General features: G+C 39.0%; 3 protein-coding genes across 3 annotated transcripts; 2 read left to right on the forward strand and 1 right to left on the reverse strand.

The window, feature by feature from the left end:
- Positions 1-2,085: 2,085 nt before the first annotated feature.
- On the forward strand, positions 2,086-2,661 carry LOC112088063 (uncharacterized protein At3g43530-like). The gene has a single exon (XM_024158217.1). It carries the CDS (start codon positions 2,086-2,088, stop codon positions 2,659-2,661), a length of 576 nt encoding a protein of 191 aa, XP_024013985.1.
- Positions 2,662-17,740: 15,079 nt separating this feature from the next.
- LOC18022030 (early nodulin-like protein 1) lies at positions 17,741-18,618 on the forward strand. Its single transcript, XM_006405037.2, has 2 exons — positions 17,741-18,007; positions 18,099-18,618. The coding sequence occupies exons 1-2, from the start codon at positions 17,827-17,829 to the stop codon at positions 18,449-18,451; spliced, it is 534 nt and encodes a 177-aa protein (XP_006405100.1). The 5' UTR covers positions 17,741-17,826; the 3' UTR covers positions 18,452-18,618.
- Positions 18,619-18,975: 357 nt separating this feature from the next.
- On the reverse strand, positions 18,976-21,968 carry LOC18022031 (probable protein phosphatase 2C 21). The gene is made up of 10 exons (XM_006405039.2): positions 21,783-21,968; positions 21,153-21,275; positions 20,980-21,043; positions 20,601-20,709; positions 20,354-20,507; positions 20,001-20,250; positions 19,829-19,905; positions 19,692-19,744; positions 19,556-19,610; positions 18,976-19,473 (listed from the first exon to the last, which is right to left on the reverse strand). The coding sequence occupies exons 2-10, from the start codon at positions 21,267-21,269 to the stop codon at positions 19,282-19,284; spliced, it is 1,071 nt and encodes a 356-aa protein (XP_006405102.1). The 5' UTR covers positions 21,270-21,275; positions 21,783-21,968; the 3' UTR covers positions 18,976-19,281.
- Between the last annotated feature and the right edge of the window lie 1,002 nt (positions 21,969-22,970).

Genomic DNA, 22,970 nt, shown 5'->3' on the forward strand with positions numbered 1-22,970 from the left:
AGTAACATAGCTATGAAGGAAATGGACTTAGAAGGGAATTACCCGAAAATGTAGAGGTATGTTGGATACGGCCAATAAGGCCAATACATCACCATCAGAAAAAACAAGATTCACATATTTCAATAGGATACATGTAAATCTTAAAGCCGAGATAGCTCTAGATCTATTTTCGTCTTCGTTTCTTTTCGCTTCAGATATGAAAAAAGGTAATACAGTAACTAAATTTTACCTTTTACTGTGTTTATGTGTCCGGAGTATTACTATTTATTATTTTTTTTATCAAATATAAAACGCGAAAAACGAGAAATACTCATAGCTTGGTTGAGTGCGCGATTTAAAAGTTATCGGACGCGAAAAAGTTGGCTGAAAAGCCATGTGTGTAAAAATTAATTTTTTTTTAATTAATTTTATTAACTTAAACCTTGGAAATTATACTCTTCCTCTTATATGTCTCTATAATCACGAAAATACCAGGGAAACCCACCCGTTTTAAATCCACCCGATTACCCAAAAAAATGCAATTTCTTTCCAAAAAAAAAAAAACTATATGGATTTGAAATCGAAAATAGAAATTTGTAATTCTTAAACCGAAAATTGGGTAAACGAAACTGAATCGAGTGGATTTGATTCTCAAAACCAAACACATGTGATAAACTTAAAACCGAAAATCAAATATCGATTTATCCTCTTTCTCTCTTCATCTTCCCCGAACGGCTATCTCCACTTCCCTCTCTCTTCCAAAAATTCTGCAACTTCCCCCTTGAAACGACACTAGATTTTGTAACTTCTCCTTCTTCAACTTCCCCTTCTTCAACTTCCCGTACTAATTATTGATTAATTTAGTCTTCTACATACATCAAGACAAACCCTAAATCCACCCTAATTCCATGGCTAAAATTCGACTAAAGGGCGTGGTATATGATTCGAACGATTCTGTACCCAAGCGCAGTGAAGAAGCACATATGGAAGATAAAGACCCCGGAATAACACCAAACCTCTAGCAAATGATGAAGAAACAACCCATGAAGAAAGTCGGAGAGAAGAAGAATCATTGATGGAAGCAGACCCAGCCGGTACCGAAACCACCAAAGAAGCCCCTGAAACCGCACCAACACCCACGGACGAGGGTACGACGGATCAACCAGAGGAGCGGTTGGAATTTCGTGAAGAACCTGAGAAAGAGGGTTTAGCGGATACAGTAGCCGAGGAAGAGGGTGTGGTAGAATCCCAGAAAGAAGGCGAGGGAGATGTATCTGAGGATGAGGCTTCAGAAAGAGAAGGCGAGGAAGAGAAATCAGAGAAAGAAGCCGAGGAAGAGGAATCCGAGAAGGAAACAGGAGAAGAGGAAGTCGAGGATGAGCAATCCAAGAAAGATAGTGGAGAAGAGGAATCTGAGAAAGAAGCAGGCGAAGAGGGAGGGGGACACCCGAGAAAGACAACGAGGGAGAAGGAGAGGAAGGAAATAAAGAGGAAGAAAATGCAGCGGAAGAAGAGGATGTCGAAGAGGCAGATGAAGATTTAGAGGTAAGTATACTCTAAACGAAATTATGTTTGGTCGTTGGACAACTAGGACAACTAGGATAACTATTTGCACAAAATTATGTTTGGCATTTGGACAACTGGGATAACTAGGATTACTGTGTTTGATGAAATTACGTTTGGCATTTGGACAACTAGGACAACTGGGATAGCTGTGTCTGATGAAATTATGTTTGTTCGTTGGACAACTAGGACAACTATGATAAATATTTGCACTATATTATGTTTAGCATTTGGACAACTGGGACAACTAGGATTACTGTGTCTCATGAAATTACGTTTGGCATTTGGACAACTGGGACAACTGGGATAATTGTGTCTGATGAAATTATATTTGTTCGTTGGACAACTAGGACAACTAGGATAACTATTTGCACTATATGATGTTTGGCATTTGGACAACTGGGACAACTGGGACAACTAGGATTACTGTGTTTGATGAAATTATGTTTAGTCGTTGGACAACTGGGATAATTGGGACAACTAAATCTGATATGATTGTGTTTCTTGCTTTTATCTCAGAATGCCGATGATGGTAGTCAACCGATGGTGCCTGAGAAGCTTTACTTCGGTCCAACCGAGTACAGCCAGGGTTGTAGGATATTGACAAGGTGCTCAGTTAGAGCTGTTGTGGACAAGATTGATAAGCTTAATGAGGAGAAAGCATGGTTCAGAGTGCATCCTCAATTTAAGCACATTTTTCACATGTTCAAGGAGCCCAACCACATGAATCAAGGATTTTGGATGCTTCTCCTTCAGACTGCTCATACTGATAGGCTTAGTGAGTGCTGGTTTGTTGTTAACGGAGTTCCGATAAGGTATTCTCTGGGAGAGCATGCGCTTTTGAGTGAACTTGACTGTCGTGATTACCCGGTTGACTACAACAATTTGGGAAACACAAAGTTTGTTGAGAAGCACTTTGGTAGGGCGGATAAAATCAAGATTGGGGATGTGGAAGAAAAATTAAATGAAATGAAGGATACCTCTGTGGACAGGAAGAAAATGGCCCTCCTCTGGTTTTTATGCAAGGTAGTGAAGGCGAAATACAAGACTGATGGTACCATTGATACGTTCTTGCTCAGCGTTGTCAGTGATTTGAATGTGTGTAAATCAATCCCTTGAGGCATTACACATTCGATGACATGATGAAGGAGATCCGGCGTGTGGTGGCAAAATTTAATGGCAGCATGAAAGACAAAAAATCAGAATGTCCCTTGTCTGGTTTCATTCTTCCTCTACAGGTAATTCTCAGTCAATAGTTTATAGAAGTTAATTTATTTACATAATTTACGGTTTAATTTTTTGACTTTTTGTGTAGATACTTGCTTTTGAGTGTATTCCTAGCCTTGGCCACAAATTTCGAGAAGCCGTACCTGCGCAGAAAGACTGTCTGAGGATGTGCAAGCACAAGTTCACCGATGTATGCATGAAAGGCATTCCATTGGATGATATAAACGCATCAATTGGAACAAGTGCAAAGGTTAGTATTTGATGAGTTTGGTTATGGGACAATAGGGTACAACTATGTTTGACTTGCTGGTAGTGGTTTAGGGACAACTGGTACAGCTAAACAATATTAAAGTTTATTGGTCGTGGGACAATTAGGACAACTGGTACAACTAAACAATATTCAAGATTATTGGTCGTGGGACAATTAGGACAACTGGTACAACCAAACAATATTAAAGATTATTGGTCGTGGGACAATTAGGATGATGTGTGTGTGTCGAGGGTGTCAACTTTTACCCTAATTGAAATCAATAGCCGCAAGTGCACAGCTGATCAATTGTAGTACTTAGGGATCGAATCCACAGGGAAGGAGGATCTTTTGCTGCAAAAAGCCTTTGAAATAAGTTAAAGTAAGGAAGTCTAGAACAAAAATGGTTTAGTGGGGGTTTGGTAGTGTGTTTAAAATCTAAAAACGAAATATTAAAAGAGAATACGGGAATTAAATGACGTAATAACTAAACTTAATGAAAATGACTAAAAATGATAAAAGCGGATATTCTAATGCTTAAATGAAAATGAACTAAAAAGGAAAGACAATATTGAACTAAAGCTTAAAGAAAATCGGTGTAAATCAATGGAGAAGAAAGCGTTGGGGTTCAGGGAAGTTTTCCCAGGGGTACGAACGATTCAAAACATTGCTAGAGAGGAAATTTTGTAAGATCTTAGCTTCAACTTTTCGAACTGGAGTCACGGACGTATAAATACGCCACTGTCGTGATCATAGACAACTATCTCTCTCAACCCTGACCAGTAGGTTTCCACTCTGGCCCTGGAAGAGAAGAGATGCATTATGTTTAAGACTCGTCCTAATTCACAAATCGCCCATAGGTAGGCTTCTACTCTTATGTTTGTTTTGCTCTCCCAAACTAGATCTGATACCTGATGAACACTTTCGTGTCACCAAGCATCTGGATCAGATTGTAGTTCATGACGCTACTCTCATGCAGTAAAAACGAATTCAGAAGAAAAAGTTCTAAGATTCGGCTCAAAAGCTCATGGAATCCTCATCGAACATATAAATCCCCATCGAAAATCCCTTAATCCCAACAATAAAACTACTCAGACATGATGAACGAAATCAAAGACATAGTATTAAGAAGTAGAATAGAAACCAAAATTGAAAAAGAAAGAAAAAGGGTTCAAAAGAACAAATCTCTCTCTCCCTAAAAGCTAAAACAAAAACAATAAAAATATGAAGTAAAATAGATGATATGAAGTTGTATGATATCGTTTAGAGTTCCTAAGACATGTATTTATAGTGCTCAAGACCTCTCTGGACGTCACTTAGGGTTTCTCCAAATGTGGGCTTCAGAAATAGGCTTTTGGGCTCGGAGGTTGAAGGCCGCGGTCGGGAGTGCTCTGACCGCGGGGAATGGATGGTTTGCTGCGGTCGGGATGCTCCTGACCGCGGGAAAATGCTTGTTGGCCGCGGGTGGAAGTGCTGGCCAGCTGGTTTACGGGACATCTTGCTCTTCGCGTATCTTTTGATTGAACCGTTGGATTGCCAAGCTGTAAAGTGCACTGGAAAGCTGATACTTCCATCTTTAAGGTCTCCAAATTTGAGCTGGATCAGACGGTGAGAAAACCTTCAATCAGGGGTAAACTTCTAACGGTTTGACTCTGAGCTGAAATCTGGTTTTCTGTCCATTTTGTTAAGCTTTTCCTAAAGTTTCCTGAAAAGAGTCTTGGAACTACAAATACTAGAAAAACGTAATAAAAGTACTTAAAAGCAATTAAAAACATATAAAAAGTATTTCAAAACGATCCATAAAAGTGGTCAAAATACGGTGTTATCAACTCCCCCAGACTTAAACCTTTGTTTGTCCTCAAACAAAGCAAAAGCCTAAACTAGTTAAGTGAAAACAAAAGTAGGAAATGCACAAATATCATAGGCATGAACTCTAAACTACGACCAAAGATAGTGCATTAATCCACAACTTAGTCTAGAAAATTCTCACCAAAGCACAAGAGATACTAGTCCACTTTTTCCGTCATGCAAAACTTAAACAATATAAATCTTGATTTCAGTCAACTAGCTCTCTACATTCATTAAGTTCAATAGTGAGTTCTCATTAAAGACATCATCCAGGGTAGACGGCGTTTGGCATTAAAGGGCTATTTTAGTGGTGGAGTTAAAGTGTTTCGGGTTACCTGAAGATCTGGAGGATGCAAGATAATATGCAAAACCGCAAGAGAGATAAGGACCTGTTGATGACCACAGTTTTCAGTTACTTCTTCTTGCCAAATGTTGTTGCATATCCTTCCTTCTTTGTTGTAAACAGCTGTTCCCCCAGACTTAGATTCTTTCCGGGAATCAGAAAACAATCTCAAAAAATCCATAAAATTGAACTCCAGTTGCCTTGGGACTTAAAATTCGACCTCTCTAGACTCTCTAAGGCTTTTATTTCCTTTCTTTTATTATTTTCGGATTTTTTTTTTTTTTTTGGAAAGGAAATGCCTTTTAAAGAGAGAGAGACTAGAGGACGAGATTGTACCAAAATTTGAGATTTTTCTAAGGCAAACTGAGCTTCCTCTTGTGTTGAATCCTTCCGGGAACTTTTTTGGCAAATCGCAGGTCTCTGTCCTTGGTGACTGAAAACTGTGTCGTTCCTCTTTCTCTCCAACGTTTTTGCACTTATCTGCATATAAGACAATAGAAAACAAGAGTGCATGTGGTTTGAAAGAGGACTGGTTAAGGTGGGAAACTAGCTAAAGATGAACTAGCCATTCAGGATCAACAAAGAGTGGTAAAAGGATAAAGAAGTCTTGAATGTATGATTTGTTTCCCTGGTCTAATGCTTCAATGAGAAAATTAAGTCCAAATTAAGTCCAGATAAAACAGAGCTAGTGTATCCCTTCATCTAAATCGAAATCATTCAAATTCCTCTGGGGTACTTCGTTTCAAATGTGCTTAGCTACCGCCTAGTCTAGTACTAAATCATGAATGAGCAAGTCACTAGGAACAGTCTAAAGCACACAGTCAACTATCATTGATTCATGTTCACCATTCCCTTTAAAACGTATTTTGTTTTGAAAACCGGTTTTGAAAAACTTTAAGTAAAATGCAAAAAGTGTAGATAATGCAAGACTCATGAAAGAAAAGTGGTTAGAAAGGGATGAAATCCTCCCCCAGACTTAAATCACACTGTCCTCAGTGTGAAACAAGTCGAGATTGGATGAGAAAAATGCATAGATAATCGAATTGGTAAGGACAAAGAGAACTTACCTGGATCCGGGATGCTGGTGGAGATGAACCGGATTCATTCGAAGGGGTTTGGGAAAGTGATTAGGTGGTGATGAAGGTGGTGGAAAGTGATGAATGAGGTGGAGGGTGATTGGTGAGGTGAAATGAGGTGAAAGGGGTGGTTTGGGTCGGGTTTGGATCTCAACGACCAAGTGCCGCGGTCAGGGGCTGCACGACCGCGGCAACCAAGTGCTTGGCCGCGGTTAGAACTACGCAACCGCGGCCGAAGGGTTGTTTCCCGCGGTCCGAACACCTGCGACCGCGGGGGCTTATATCGCGGCCTCTTCCTGCTTCTCTTTGGTTCCTGCTGGGCCGAGCAGTCAAGTACCATCCTTCTTTTTGGTCTTTTCGGGTTTTTTTTATTTTTTTTTGCTTTTTTGTTTTATAAGAAACACCTGAAAACTAAGAAAAAGAAAAAGATCAAAAGAAAAAGAAAGAAAAATCCTAAAGAAAACAATACCTAAATGGGTTGCCTCCATTAAGCGCTTTTGTTTTAAGTCATTTAGCTCGACTTTTGGTGTTGGACGTGACTTATTCCAATGAAGAAGACCTTGTCCTGAGACAAATCTTTTTCGACATCTCCTTGCTTTGCTTAGCAGGTTCTTCGTCACTCCAAAGTTCTTCTTCAAACTCTTCTGCTGCAGAACGTTTTCCAGCTTTGCTGTTGTATGGGACAGCTTCTGTGAAGACATCTTTGTCGATATTAGCAAATGAAATCCTCCGGTTTGGCCAGTCCATTATAGCTCCGGAAGTTGCTAGAAAAGACCATCCCAGAATCACTGGATATGTTGCATCTCTCGTTTTGACAATGTAGAAGTCGACAGGCACTATGCAATCTCCTATTCTCAAAGGGATTTCATGAGCTATTCCTTGAGGTGTTGCATTTGAATCATCAGCTAGGCTAATCTTTGCTCTAGTCATGCGCAGGTGTCTAATACCAAGTCTCAAAGCAATTGCCTTGGACATCATGTTAAGACAAGCTCCAGAATCACATAGCACGTTTTTAAACATTTCTCCTCTAATAGAACAAGAGATAAGAAACTGACCTACACCTTCTATTTTATGAAGTGTTCGAACAGGTTTACCTTTTCTGGCATGATTGAACAAGTCCTCTATCTCAGGGATTGATTCTTTGCTCTCACAGAAGTAGTGGCCTATCATGAAGTCCTTGCAAGCTTTGGCAAACGTGATTCCTTCAGGTAAATTTCGAACCACATCATTAAATTCATCGAGCTTTTCTTTGCTGATTCTGTTGGTGTAGTGGCTGCACTCTTCCGGATTTTTGAGGTGAATGGCATAGACAGCTGCTTCTGGTGTTGTCATGTATCGAGCTCTCATAAAGTATCTATGGATATCCTCTTTAGACTCCTTGCAGTACCTGAAAAAGACTTGCAAACCACCAAGTTTCCAGATTTCATCAAAGCTTAAATGAGCAGGGAATGACCTGACTACGTTGTTGAACTCCATTAGCTTCTCTCTACTGATGTTATTGGTGATCCATTGAATTTCTCCTGAGTCATCTTCTGAGGAATATCCTGCGTTTGGATCTTCTACAAATAACCCATACTCTTCATCTTCAGAGTATTGCTCTTCATACTCATCTTCACAAGACAAAGCCATGTTACAAGGCCATGACTTGTCTTCTTCTTCAGATCTTTGGGTGCTTATGGAGCAAACCAGCTGTTGATGGAGTGGTTTAGTCATCCCAGGAGGTGTACCAGACGTACAGATGCTTGTATGAGCTGAACGAGACTGTTTTGGAACGTTTTTACGGTTGACCTTGACTGCAGGTGACGCGACCGCGGGGAAACGACCATGGGCCGCGGGCAGACCGATCACGTCCGTGGGAGAACGCCTGTTGGCCGCGGTCGGAGCCGACGCGACCGCGGGAGTTGTTCTCCGAGCTTCTCTGCTGTTGTTGCTTCCTCTTTTGCCTCCTGGGTGATCTCCTGGATCTTCTGGCTTGATGTACTTCCTCTCTGGACTTGAGTCTTTAGTTTTGGTTGCTGGAATCTGCTCTCCAAGTCCTTGCATGATCTCCTCAACCTTTTCTTCAACTTCATCAAGAGCATAGACTACTTTTTCCATGGTTGAGTCAAGCTCTTCGGTTTTGTCGATGACTTTGTAAACCTTCTCTGAAACTTCGACTGTAAAGTCATAAGACTCGTTCTTAGCTTTGTTTAGGGCTTTTTCCACGTCATCAAGTTTGAAATCCAGGTCCATGACTTTGTTTTTGGTGTTGCGAAGCTCATAGTTGTTTTTTGCTTGCTCTTCCTCCATGCTGTTGAACCTGTTAGCAATCATAGCTGCATCCTTGGTTGCACGTTCTTCTATTGAATTGACTTGTGAGGCTAGGTTATCGATTTTTTCATTGAAAAGTTTCGATATCCCATCAATCCTTTCGTTTAGAGCAGTTGTAGCGGTTGCTTGAGCTTCTATGAACTGTCTGATCACGCCTTCGAGCTGGCTCAATCTGTTGCTGAGCTGGACGTTCTCATCTTGCTGGAGAACCTGGTGAGGCAGGCGATACATAGAGTATCTAGGATTTGCCATCTGAAGTGCGTAGGGCTCTTTCTGGAACGTTCTGTAGTCTTCGGGTTGAGTTTTTTCGTAGAGATCGCGTAGATGCTTCTCTCTGCGTCTGGTGGCTTGAGGAGTGTTATAGAAACCTTCCTCATAGTGTATATTTCGATTTATAGGATCCATATCTTCTGAAATGGAAACAAAATAACCGAAAAATGGAAAATTGCAGAAAAGGGGGTTCTAGAGTCGATTTACTAACCTTTCTCGGGGTTTTGCAGAGAAGAAAACGCGTGCCTTCCCCGGAAACGGCGCCAAAAACTTGATGTGTGTGTGTTGAGGGTGTCAAGTTTTCCCCTAATTGAAATCAATAGCCGCAAGTGTACAGCTGATCAATTGTAGTACTTAGGGATCGAATCCACAGGGAAGGAGGATTTTTTTGCTGCAAAAAACCTTTGAAATAAGTTAAAGTAAGGAAGTCTAGAAAAAAAAAGGTTTAGTGGGGGTTTGGTAGTGTGTTTAAAATCTAAAAACGAAATATTAAAAGAGAATACGGGAATTAAATGACGTAATAACTAAACTTAATGAAAATGACTAAAAATGATAAAAGCGGATATTCTAATGCTTAAATGAAAATGAACTAAAAAGGAAAGACAATATTGAACTAAAGCTTAAAGAAAATCGGTGTAAATCAATGAAGAAGAAAGCGTTGGGGTTCAGGGAAGTTTTCTCAGGGGTACGAACGATTCAAAACATTGCTAGAGAGGAAATTTTGTAAGATCTTAGCTTAAACTTTTCGAACTGGAGTCACGGACGTATGAATACGCCACTGTCGTGATCATAGACAACTATCTCTCTCAACCCTGACCAGTAGGTTTCCACTCTGGCCCTGGAAGAGAGAGATGCATTATGTTTAAGACTCGTCCTAATTCACAAATCGCCCATAGGTAGGTTTCCACTCCTATGTTTGTTTTGCTCTCCTAAACTAGATCTGATACCTGCTGAACACTTTCGTGTCACCAAGCATCTGGATCAGATTGTAGTTCATGACGCTACTCTCATGCAGTAAAAACGAATTCAGAAGAAAAAGTTCTAAGATTTGGCTCAAAAGCCCATGGAATCCTCATCGAACATATAAATCCCCATCGAAAATCCCTTAATCCCAACAATAAAACTACTCAGACATGATGAACGAAATCAAAGACATAGTATTAAGAAGTAGAATAGAAACCGAAATTGAAAAAGAAAGAAAAAGGGTTCAAGAGAACAAATCTCTCTCTCCCTAAAAGCTAAAGCAAAAACAATAAAAATATGAAGTAAAATAGATGATATGAAGTTGTATGATATCGTTTAGGGTTCCTAAAACATGTATTTATAGTGCTCAAGACCTCTCTGGACGTCACTTAGGGTTTCTCCAAATGTGGGCTTCAGAAATGGGCTTTTGGGCTCAGAGGTTGAAGGCCGCGGTCGGGAGTGCTCTGACCGCGGGGAATGGATGGTTTGCCGCGGTCGGGATGCTCCTGACCGCGGGAAAATGCTTGTTGGCCGCGGGTGGAAGTGCTGGCCAGCTGGTTTACGGGACATCTTGCTCTTTGCGTATATTTTGATTGAACCGTTGGATTGCCAAGCTGTAAAGTGCACTGGAAAGCTGATACTTCCATCTTTAAGGTCTCCAAATTTGAGCTGGATCAGACGGTGAGAAGGCCTTCAATCAGGGGTGAACTTCTGACGGTTTGACGCTGAGCTGAAATCTGGTTTTCTGTCCATTTTGTTAAGCTTTTCCTAAAGTTTTCTGAAAAGAGTCTTGGAACTACAAATACTAGAAAAACGTAATAAAAGTACTTAAAAGCAATTAAAAACATATAAAAAGTATTTCAAAACGATCCATAAAAGTGGTCAAAATACGGTGTTATCATAGGACAACTGGTACAAGTATGTTTCTTTTATTTTGGTTTATCAATAATTTGTCTTTGTTTATGTTGCCAGGACATTCATAGCATCTTGAAGCTTGCAGACTCAGGTGAAGAAAAACTATTGCGTCGGATATTAGATCCTGGCTATGATGATGGGATAGGACTCATTAATGTAGGTGTTGAGGATTGGATGCATCATCTCACAGTGAAGAAGAAGAAGATCCTCTGGAGATCTTTGTATGAGTTAGATATTCAACAGCGGGGTGGAATCACAGCCGACACTCCTCAAGTACCTGCACCTGAGGTGACATCATTGTTGGAGCTGAAGGCTACCATTGGTCTGTTGGAAAAAAGAGTGGTGACGCTTGAGCAGTTAGTCATTCACCAATCCTCTGCACCACCCGCATCTTCACCAGTTGGCTCCCCTCAACCACGCCAACCCTCTCCACCACCCGCCTCCTCACCAGTCTCCTCTCATCCACCCGCAGGTGGCTCCCGTCAACCACGCCAACCCTCTCCACCACCCGCCTCCTCACCAGTATCTTCTCATCGACACAGAGGTGGCTCCCATCAACCAGGTGCATCACCTCCTACCCTAAACTCCTCATACTCTTTGTTGGATCGTGTGGAGGTGTTGCAGCGTGATGTCTGGCATCAAGAGATAGTGAGGGCAATTGTGGCAAACAACCGTTACAAGGTTAAGCTAGTTGACACATCGGAAGAAGCTGAGTTCATGTATTGGGATGTTCGGCCATCAACTGCACCACCACCTGCATCCGCCTCAAGACGTGCAGCACCACCAGAAGCATCCTCCTCAAAAGCCAGTAGAGGTGGAACTAAGAGGCCCAGGAAAAAGTCACAGTACAAGAAGTGGCCTTATACTTCTGCGGGAAAAAACAAGAAAGCCAAGAAGTAGAATGTCTTGTTTATGTTTAAGATTATGTGTTTTTCTTTGTGGTACAACCTTATGTTTTGTGTTTTATTAGGACAACTGGTACAACTTAATGCGATATATTAGGACAACTGGTACAACTTTGTAGTTTTATTTAAGATAACTGGTACAACTTCAGTTGCTTTTTCAGGACAACTGGTACAACTGCATAGTTTTATATAGGAGAAATAGTTCAAAATAAAACAAAGGAGAGTAGGAACATAACATAAAATGGGAAAAAACAGGTAAATAAGAAACTGAAAAGCTCATCTTCTTCATCCTTAACTCTTTTTTATAGCTGCCTCAAGGGATGCCACCTTTGACTCCAACTGGTTTAACTTGGAGAAAACGGTGTCAAACAAAGCCCGCATGGCTTCTTGAGTCTCATTGAGCATTTCAATCTCTTCGAGTATTGCGACATCCCACCATTTCTTGAAGCCACAATTGGGAACCTGAAAACCCAAAACTCAGAAATTCAGATGAGACTCAATTTAAAAAATTGAAATTAACTACTTCCGGGAAGTTTTTTGGGCCACAACAGCCGTAGAAGCAACCATAATATTTCCGGCCCTTGTCCAGCGCGGAGTTGTCAGTTAAACACCCAATTGGAGCTAAGCCGCAGTAGCAAACCTTTGGAATTCCCTTTTGTACAGGGCATGGCAGAATGGTCCTGACTCCATTGACTTCGGGTCCCCATCTAGTGGTCATCCCGTAATCCTTCTTAGGCAAGACAGAAGAAGAGCCATCATTCTTTGTTTCAGCCAATTTCGCGATGGCTTTCTGATATTTATCCATGATGCGGCGGAAACCCTAACAAACCTATTTGGGGGAAAAAATTGGGAAAGAGAATAAAAGGAGAAGAACCCTTTGACCCTTTTCTATGAAAGAGAAAACGCTAAACGACAACCGAAAAGAAAAGGAAAGAGGAAAAAATAACATATAATATTATTTTCAGCCGCCATTCTCACACGTGCATATTCCGATGACATCATAGTTGTACCTAGTTTTCCGGTTGTCCCAAAATTGGAATAGCTGTCCTTTGGTTGATTTTTAAATTTTTTCAGTTGTCCTTTAACAGGAATTCCTTTTTTTAGTTGTCCCTCTAACCCTTGAACATTTTATACCTGCCCCAAGGGTTTCACGCCCATCTTTTTATATTTTCTATATTTTTACGTTTAGCCTCTTATAAGATGGAAAACATTGTCAAAGAATTCCTTATACCATAAGGGTTATTTCATTAGAAACACAAATGGTATATTTTATTTTCAGAAAACAATGAGTTTATTTTATTTTCCAAGCGTAGTCGTTGAGGATACAGTAGTTAAGGTTATGGGCTGTATTTGTTTAGTGTTTAATAATTTTAAGAAATTAGTTTGTCCTGGTTGTCATAGTTGTCCTAGTTGTCCTAGTTGTCCTAGTTGTCCTAGTTATCCTAGTTGTCCCCTTTGTACCAATTGTCCTCTTTGAACCTAGTTTGCCTTCTCTTGTCCTAGTTGCACCTACTTTTCCTAGTTATCCTAGTTGTCCCCTTTGTACCAATTGTCCTCTTTGAACCTAGTTTGCCTTCTCTTGTCCTAGTTGCACCTAGTTGTCCTAGTTGCCCCTAGTTGTCATAGTTGTCCTAGTTGTACCTAGTTTGCCTGGGTTTGGACGTAGTTGCATCTAGTTGCACCTACTTGCACCTAGTTGCCCTAATTGCCCCTAGTTGTCCTAGTTGTCCTAGTTGTACCTAGTTTGCCTGGGTTTGGACGTAGTTGCATCTAGTTGCACCTAGTTGCCCTGTTGACATTCTCCAAATCCAAAAAATTTAAAATACAAATTACTCTAAAATACATAGTATTGCAAGAAATCCAAGATAATGAAAATACAAATGAACTCCAAAATATTCCTGCGGCCTAGCTCTGACCCTCTTCACCCTCTTTTTCCCTTGGGTTTAGTGGTTGAAACCAGCGGCCAATGTTTATGTTTGGGTTGGCCTTCTGACTCCTGCGAGCTTCTCTGTTGGAAGGAAACCACTTCTCCTTCTTTCTTCCTGCTTTTTTGGTGTAGTCTGGTGGGTAAATAACTAAATTAGCAACCTCCTCAGGAATAATCCAAGTAGAATGATGTGGCACCATATAGATGGTTCTGTGGTAAGCCATCATCCAAGTATCAATCAAGTAGTATCTCGAGCATAAATCGAAAATGTGTAAGTCTCTTCTTCTTGAGGACGTCTGCATCATTGCAATGGTTGTGGCTATTGCATGAACACATGAAATCTTATCAATATCAAACATGCGACACCCACAAATTTTTGTATCCAAATTAACCAGATAGCTCTTCCCATCAACTCCAACAACACTGTATTCAAGCCCAGGTAGATTTAGCTCAGTCACATCTAATTTTGTCGCAATTGCACATTGTTTATGCAATTCGTTTTCCACATACGGCACCAGTTTCTTCGAATATGATGCACCAGCTATGTTATTCCTATACCTGTTGAACCATTCAGACACTTTCTCAACATACGCATCAATCAAAGGCAATAGTGCATACTTTCTCGCCTTCTTGAAGACATTGTTCATCGATTCACAGGCGTTGCTTGTGACCAAGTTGTACTTCTCTCCTTTAAAATTCTACCGTGCCCATTTATCAATAGGAAGACCATTCTCTAAGTACTCCGCTGCTTTGGAAAACATTCTACCAAATTCGGTGTATGCACTTAGGATCTCACTTTCGGTGTACTTAAGAGCGCACTCAAAGAATTTTTTAGAACACAAATCCTTCCAACCATTGGCTGCTTTAACCCTCACATCACGAGACAAGTGCCACACACAAAATTCATGCTGAGACTGAGGGTACACCTCCTGCACTGCCTTTGCTATGCTTATGTATCTGTCACTCATAAAAACAATCTCAGGATTATCTGGTATATAACAGTTTTGAGCATTTCTAAAAACCACTAACAGTTTTGAGCATTTCTAAAAACCACTAACAGTTTTGAGCATTTCTAAAAACCACTTCCAACTAGAGTCTTTCTCACTATCGATTACACCCATTGCAATGGGGTAATGGTGATGATTAGGATCCTGAGCGGTGGCAAATACTAGCATACTACCATAAACATTCTTAAGAAAAGTCGCATCCACGACTATGACTTTCCTCATTGAACTAAAGCCTTCAATGCTGGCATCCAAAGCAACAAAAAGATACTTGAACTTATTATTACCATCCACTTTCACGTTCGCCACTGTACCAGGATTCACCAGCTTCAACACATACAGATAAGAATGCAATATTTGAAAGCTTTCTTCCGGACTACCCCTCACTTGACTAATCGCGAGTTTTTTTTCCTCTCAAGGCTGTAGAGTAGGACACATTCACATGAGCTTCATTTTGAACAACCTTCACTATACTTCTAGGAGCTGGTGTGTCCACTACACCTGGATACGAAGCACGCAAAACATCTGCTACAACTTGTGGAGTGCCTTTTCTTTTATTCTCAATTGTGCTGGTAAGGACCCGAGAGCAACTATGCATTTTCCTGTATACTCTAAGGCTGAAGTCAGTTGAATCCTTCATTCTTACAGCATGTACATACCATGAACAACCATGTTCAGCTTGACAGCATTTAAGAATGAGTCGCCCAGGATCAGACTTCACTGTTTTGACCTCAAAACATCCCTTATGCGAAGCTCTGTCAACCAATACTCGCAACGCCTCTTTCGATCGAAATTCTTGATTTTTCTCAAAAGCAGCACTATCATCCCATTCAAGAACAAACTGAGTCGGTTCTAAAGCCCCAGCAGGCTCTACGTGATCATGCTCATCCATACCATACTCTACAGGCTCTACATGTTCATGATCATCCGGTTGTGAAACAACATCATCAATCACTATCTGTTTCTCAGTCTCAGGCACAGCCACAATAGCAAGTTCATCCTGTTCTTTCCCTGCTTCCTCGATTTCAAGCATAATATCCCCTGTTTCTAGCTCCTGAATCTTATCTCTTTCCAAATCTTCCATTATCTCCACATGCAACACAGATCTAAGTCCCTTTTTATCCACAGTTATTAGATAGACATACACATCACCATCATCAACAATACATGACTCATTGTGTGGCTTAGCTACCAACGGAATGTAGCTTAACTTGAGCTTCTTCTTACTATCGTTTACCCCAACCTTCTTGCATATACCATCTACAACCATCGAATAGGTTACCTCATCCAAAGAGGTTTTAAATGATATAGCATAGATGGAGCTTCTAGATATCCATTTAAACTCCTCTCCTTCCTTATAATAACATCCTCCATACTCAAAATGTATGTTTGTGTGGCCGCTCATCCTCTTCTGTTCACAAATACAAAAAAATAAGTCATTAACGAATAACAGAATTTTCTATTTTTTCACAGTTGTACCAATTGTACCAATTGTCCCACATATTTCAATCAGTTATCCCAATTGTACCAGTTGTCCCAATACATTCAGGGTCTCAATTGTCCTAGTTGTCCCATTCCATTCAGTTAACCCAATTCAACTCAGTTATCCCAATTGTACATGTTGTCCCATTCCATTCAGTTAACTCAATTGTATCAGTTGTCCCATTCCATTCAGTTACCCCAATTGTACCGGTTGTTCCACTACATTCAGTTACCCCAATTGTACCAGTTGTGTCATTCCATTCAGTTAACCCAATTGTACTAGTTGTCTCATATCTCACTGATTCACTATACAAACCTACGATTCAACTCGATTCAACGGCAACAAATTAAATTTTAACACTCAGAAGACTAAATCGACATATATACGCCACTCTACTATCCAATGTGCAATCTAAAACGACCGGAATTGACAAATCGATTACTAAACCTTAATCCCTAAATTGTAGAAGAAGTTTACCTAACTGCGAAATGACGGCAGAGAAACGAGATTTGGCGAACAACACGGGTTCAGAGAAGGCCGGTGCACCGCGCCGAGCAAAAATAAACGCAGATGGAATCTCGATTTGAACAGATCAATTGGTCGATTTCTGGGGAGAATTCGATTTTAGTTTTCGGTTCAGGAGCTACCCAGAAATTGAGAGAAACCAGAAATTAATCGGTTTTGGTTTTAGAATTTTAGGTTTTCCATTTTTCAATTTAATCGATTTTCAAAAAAAAAAAAAATATAAGATAATCAACAATGCTATAACTCCTTCTCGTTAAGGATATATTCGGAATCACATGCCTTATAGCACACAGATTCAAATATGACAGGATAATTTTTTTTTTTTCATTTATGGCTTTTCAGCCATTAAACCGCTTGGCTGACACATATATGTAGGCCTGAATTTTTCGGGAAGGGTAACCCATCCCGTCCCGTACCCGTCCCAAAATTCCCGAACTTTTCGGGAAAGGGAAATTATAATTTCCCATTCGGGTTTGAAAATAATATTTGAATGGGTAAGGGAAAGGGTAGGGACGGGAATGGGATTACCCGAACTTCCCGTTGGGTAATTATATAAAGTGAAATTTTAGAGATTTTAGTTAATTGAATTTTTTTTTTTAAATAATGATTTTTCTAATTTATTAACAAATAATAATTTTTTAAAAAACAAAAATTGATTTTATGCTAATTATCTTAATTATCCGAAATTTTTTCCGTCCCTTTCCCGTTCTTTTCCCGTCCCTTTCCCGATTATATTTTATTTTGGGATTGTATGGGTAGTATGTTTTGATTCCCAAATTTCTCGTTCCCGTCTCATACCCGTAAATTCCCCTCCCGTTATTATGTTGGAATACTTTGAGTATTATATTCAGATTCCCGAAATTCTTATTATCATTCTTTACCCGTCAATTCCCGTTCCAATTCCCGAAAAATTCAGGCCTACATATATGTCAATAAATGTATTCCGATTTTTCAAATTTTCTCTAACCGTTACATCACCGCAGCCCTCCAACGGCTACAGTAACATTTATTCCTCTACTAAAATTAATTTCTTTCAGAAAACAAAAATAAATAAGAAATCTAACAGTTTCATAACACAAGAATAAATAAGAAATCTAACGGCTAGTTTTCGAATTTTCACCACTATAAAAACATCACAAGAGCCTCCTCCACACTCTACACTAAATCTCAACGACTAGATTCTCTATTTCTCTTTTCATCCTTACCTTGATTAAAATACTCTTTTCTTTCGTTCAGAATCTATGGCTTCTTCTTCGCTTGCAATGGCTATCATCTTCTCCTTCATCTTTTTATCCTCTCTCGCCGCTGCAAATGAAGTCACCGTCGGTGGAAAATCCGGTGACTGGAAGATCCCTTCTTCCTCTTCTTACTCTTTCACTGAATGGGCTTCAAAAGCTCGCTTCAAAGTCGGCGACTTTATTGGTACCCACCAATTTAATACTCTGTTTTTACTAGATGCTCTGGTTTTTACCAGATGCTCTGTTTTCTGACATGATCATCTGTCTTTTTTCAGTTTTCCGGTACGAAGCTGGAAAAGACTCGGTTTTGCAAGTAACACAAGTAGCGTACAAGAGCTGCAACACCACGAACTCTTTGGCTAACTACACCGATGGAGAGACCAAGGTGAAATTGGACAGGTCAGGTCCATTTTACTTCATCAGTGGAGCCGATGGTCACTGTGAGAAAGGTCAGAAGCTGAGCCTCGTCGTGATTAGTCCTCGTCACGCTGCTTTTTCTCCGGCTCCTTCTCCAGTTGAGTTCGAAGATGGTCCAGCCGTGCCTCCGTCTCTTACTAGTGGCTCAGCTAGGCTTGGTGGTGAATTTGCTGTGTTAGGTCTTGTTCTTGGTCTAGGGACTTGGTTCTGATTTGGAACCATGTGGGTTTGCTTTTTTTTGGAATAAGCTTTTTGTTTCAAAAAGCTTTTTTTTTAATTTATTTATAAGTTTCGCTTTTTATGATTACATGTTGTTTACTTGGAGATATTTGTTGTCCTCAGCTTCTAATTTATAATTAATTAAATTAATTTATTATTTATTAAGATTGTCAGGAAAAGGTTTTTTTCTCGAAATCTATTGGTAAAAATAAAATCTAAAAGTAAAATTCGAAGCTACAGATCTAAATGTAAGAGATTGTAGAATGGAAGATTAAGATAGTTAGCAATACAAGTATAACAAAGGTCAGTATTTCTTTTCAAGATTAAGAGAATCCTCTATTTCAGGTTTAATAGAGGCCAGTATGGGTTTTTGGAGATGGGTTTAAGATTTCAGATTTTTTATTTAGTTAATTTAGATTAAAAAATATAACCTTTTTGTAAATTTGTGTAAAATATGGCATATTTTCTCTTGATTCCAAGAAAAATGGTGTTAAATAGAGGATTTAGAAGCAGTAATACAACTCTTTGATGAAGAACATAACAACATTCTGTAAAATCTCTTCTCTTTTGTTGTTTTCATCAGAATTTAAAAATAATCCTAACAACATTTTCCCATAAATCACAAGACAACTATACAAAGTCGTTTTTGATTACCAGAACCGATGAAACAGAGTTTAGTCTGTGTGAGTAAAGAGAAGCTTGGATATTCCAATAAAACGCCAGCTTCTGCTTCTCTAAGCCACTCAAAAGCATTTACAATATTGAACCAAAGTCAATGATATAAGATACTTTCAAATCTTCCTCTTGGCTCTTTAAGAACATCTAGCTTGATGAGCTCGGCCCATCCTGGCTTGGTTCTGGTTTGGTTTCTTCTTCTGGTTCGGTCTCGGATGGGTTAGGCTTCTTGAACTGAACCAAGATGATGGTCATATTATCACAACCTTCGCCAGTCGCAGTGTCTGGAGCCAAACATCTATCAACAACTTTTTCACATACGGTCGAAAGTTTTGTTTCCTGAAAGTTATTACCAATGTCACAGATTCGTTCAAGACCAAAAGCTGCAAAGAGAAGAGGAGAAGAAAAAGGATTAACTTACAGATTTTAGCTGTTCATGGATAAAATCCACCAGTTGTTGGCTTGACATACAATCCCTAAGGAAGATGAGATCAATCAGATTTCTCATCAAGAAACTAACTCATGTCGGAAATGAAACAATTAGGGAGTTTCTTTACCAGATTCCATCACATGCAACAACAAGAAAGTCATCATCATCACATAGTTCAACCTGATTGAGAGAAAACAATAACAAATCAGCTTAGGAAACAAAATCATATGCGCAAAAAATACTAAAAGTTAGTTAGATTCTTACAGTGTTAATATCTGGATCGGCAGTAACCATTTGCTTTTCAGATGGTAAGAACTTATTCTGTTTGAATTCCATGTCACCTGTAAAGAAGCAGAAACAATGCTTCAAGATTACATATAAAAAATCTGAAGCTTTAAGGAACAAAAGTGGAAGAAAGACAAAAAAAAAAGCTTACCAATGGCTCTTGTCAGATTCAAGCTTCCATTGATTCTCCCAGCGTGAATAAAACCACCAGCTTTCAGTATCCTTTCTTTTTCAGCTTCAAGATCAGGCTTGTGATCTTTAGAAAGATCGTAAGCCTCACCCTTCCTTGATATCACACAACGTGAGTCACCGGCATTTGCAACAAAGAGTTTCTTATCTTTAATAAGAGCTACACATGCTGTGCACCCGGAAGTAGGTCCCGGGAAATCAGAATGAGGACCCTGTATAAGAAACAAAGGCACAAGTTTTAAACCTTAAAAGGTTCCAATTCAATCTTCTGCAGAAGTAGCAAACATGAAAGCATGGTTATATGAAAAGTTTTACATCCTCAAGAGGCCAATTATCAGGCCGGTTATTGACGTCACCGCTTCTTGGTGACCATATAAATCCTTCTATCATGCCGCTAAATTTATTCATCTTGTCACCGAGTACAGCTAACTCTCGCCATCCTCTCTGTCCTTGCATCATGTCATCCATTCTACAAGATTCACAATGAACAGTTTTAATTGGAACCCTCTTTTGCTGTAAAAGTAAACCAAACACACAAGAAAGGAGAAAGAGAAAACGAAACCTAAAAAATGCTCTTTGAAGAGATGTTTCTATGTCTCCAGCTCCATATGCTTCATTACTGAGAACCTGCTGGTGTAGATACTTGGCACAGAACTTTGCTACAACTTTACCTACACCATTTAGTAAATACTTACTTTGACTTCCATATCCAAAAAGAGATGTAAAGAGAAGTATATACACAGATGTAAGCAGCAGTTCTAAGTGTTTGCAACGGTCAAGAACTTCAAGAAGAACTTCCTTTCTCTTATCTTTCATTCGATTTAGCATTATCGGCTTTCGAATTCCAGCTGATTTTGTAACACAACTTAAAAAGGACTCTATATAAAAAATTCGCCTGAACTAGACTATGATTTACAAGTAAAGGCAGAGTAGTTCCTTACCTCCATGGCCATCGTAAACACCGAAGAAAGATGTCTTATCATCCAGATCAAGAATTGCAGCATGCTAGCCAAAAATTATAACCAAGATTTCAACTTTGAATCAGTTTCAAAGGATCACACTTGGAGCAAACATATGAAACTTGCTCTAGATGATAAATTTGTTTTTGACTCACCGCATCTTCCATGGTGGCACGCCAACCTTGCATAGACGATAAACCATATCTCAGCTTATCATTCTCGCCTTCTTCTGATAACTTATCAGTTTTTGGAGAGCTTAAGTATGTACCCATCTCTTTCTGCAAAGAAACCACTCAGAATATTAACACAATCCATTCTCTATAATCAAATATTCAAAATACCAAATCCAGAAAGAATCTCACTTTAACCAATCAGAATCGTACAAAATCCATTTTTTCCTATTCCATAAAAGATTCACAGTAGACCATAATCAACTAAGAACTTCTCAGGACAGAGACCAAGGTAAATTCAAAATACAGATTACAGGGTAACCAAATCCAGAAAGAAGCTCTTTTTAACCAATCAGAATCCTACACAATCCATTTTTTTCTACCTCATAAAGATTCACAATAGATCCTAATCAACTAAGAGCTACTCAGACAGAGTCCAAGACAAAAGGTGTGGTTTTGAAATTGATTCCGACCAAACCAGAACTTCTCATGACAAAGACATGGATTCCGACCAAAAAAGAAAGACCTAGATGCGGATATTTTGACTATGTCAATCGTAAAAAGAAAAAAAAAAGATTCAGAAATAAAGCTATGGAAGAAGCTAGCTACACTTACATCTCTGAGTAAAAAGGAAGGTACTTTTCAGATCTTGGAGACCAAATTCTGGAGTTAGGAGAAGAATCGGGACGAGAAAGGGAAAGGGACCAACCACTTGAAATTACTTGAGATCAGATGTTCAATCCATAAAGGCAAAAGAAAAAAAAAACATTATTTTTTTCCTCTCTTCAAAGAAACAAACGAAAGGTCTTAACTTTTCACCATTTTATTGTTACTTCATTAAAAGTTTATAACGACTTAACTTAAAAACTCGAGCTGTGTAATCTTTACAGCTGTTAAAGCTTCTTTCTCCATCATCACAGCTTCCATAATGTGTGTGTATTCTCACAGGAAACAGCGTAAATAGAGAAGATATTTTAACTAATTGTGGCTTTGCTCGATGTCAATATTCTTACCTTTCATATAAACGGTTTTTGTAATATTATTTAAAACAAAAAATAATATTAGACCGAATATAATTCCCTTTATAAAAATTAAGATTTACCTACATTATGATGTATTCTTAAAATTTTAATATATTTTCACGATACCAAATAAAATGTTCCGAAAGCTAGTGGTGCTAAACCGCAAACGAAAGGGAAATAGTTTTATCAATAGTCAGAGTGAGCCAGCTCAAATTTATCATGTGCCTATGCGTTTGTTATAGAAGATGATGATAATACATAGTTGCCATTTATTATAGTCAGCTATTGATTATTCACTCATTTGTTTTTTTTTTTTGGTTGATCAGACATTTTAAATTAGAAATAGGTCATTTAACCAAAATTAAATAAAAAGAGTTTAATTTATGTTAAGAAAAAAGATTATAAAATGGAAAAATAAAAATTCGAAGTTTTTATTAAGGGCTTCGGAAACTTTGAAAATTGGAGAACCGACTCGTTAATGGGTTTGATTTGGACATATTCCGGTAGATAAGGTCGAATCAGTGTTTAATTATTCAATTTTTACTATCTTCCTGTTCCGAGTTATGTCGTGTGTTATGCATCGACACGGTGACTGTTCACAGTCGACATTGTGGAGAAGTAAGAGACCGCTTTTAATAATTTACTACTAAAAATTGGAGAGTTCAAGAAAATTTGGCTGTCACATCTTATTTTATGTGTGATCCAACAACTCTACAATGTAATATAAAATAATTTAAAATAAAAAGAATAATGGATAAGGCATTAGCATTGCCACCTGTTA

This window comes from Eutrema salsugineum, unplaced genomic scaffold (genome assembly GCF_000478725.1).
Source record: "Eutrema salsugineum unplaced genomic scaffold, Eutsalg1_0 scaffold_15, whole genome shotgun sequence".
Classification (NCBI taxonomy): Eukaryota; Viridiplantae; Streptophyta; class Magnoliopsida; order Brassicales; family Brassicaceae; genus Eutrema; species Eutrema salsugineum.

What these genes read in the sequence shown, in the direction of transcription:
- LOC112088063 (XM_024158217.1), top strand. Translation starts at nt 2,086, where the DNA reads ATGGTGCCTGAGAAGCTTTACTTCGGTCCAACCGAGTACAGCCAGGGT.
- LOC18022030 (XM_006405037.2), top strand. Translation starts at nt 17,827, where the DNA reads ATGGCTTCTTCTTCGCTTGCAATGGCTATCATCTTCTCCTTCATCTTT. An exon ending in CAAAGTCGGCGACTTTATTG is followed by an intron (nt 18,008 to 18,098) that starts GTACCCACCAAT and finishes GTCTTTTTTCAG; the next exon opens with TTTTCCGGTACGAAGCTGGA.
- LOC18022031 (XM_006405039.2), bottom strand. Translation starts at nt 21,269, where the DNA reads ATGGGTACATACTTAAGCTCTCCAAAAACTGATAAGTTATCAGAAGAA. An exon ending in GAATCTGACAAGAGCCATTG is followed by an intron (nt 19,906 to 20,000) that starts GTAAGCTTTTTT and finishes GCTTCTTTACAG; the next exon opens with GTGACATGGAATTCAAACAG. An exon ending in GTTGCATGTGATGGAATCTG is followed by an intron (nt 19,611 to 19,691) that starts GTAAAGAAACTC and finishes CATCTTCCTTAG; the next exon opens with GGATTGTATGTCAAGCCAAC.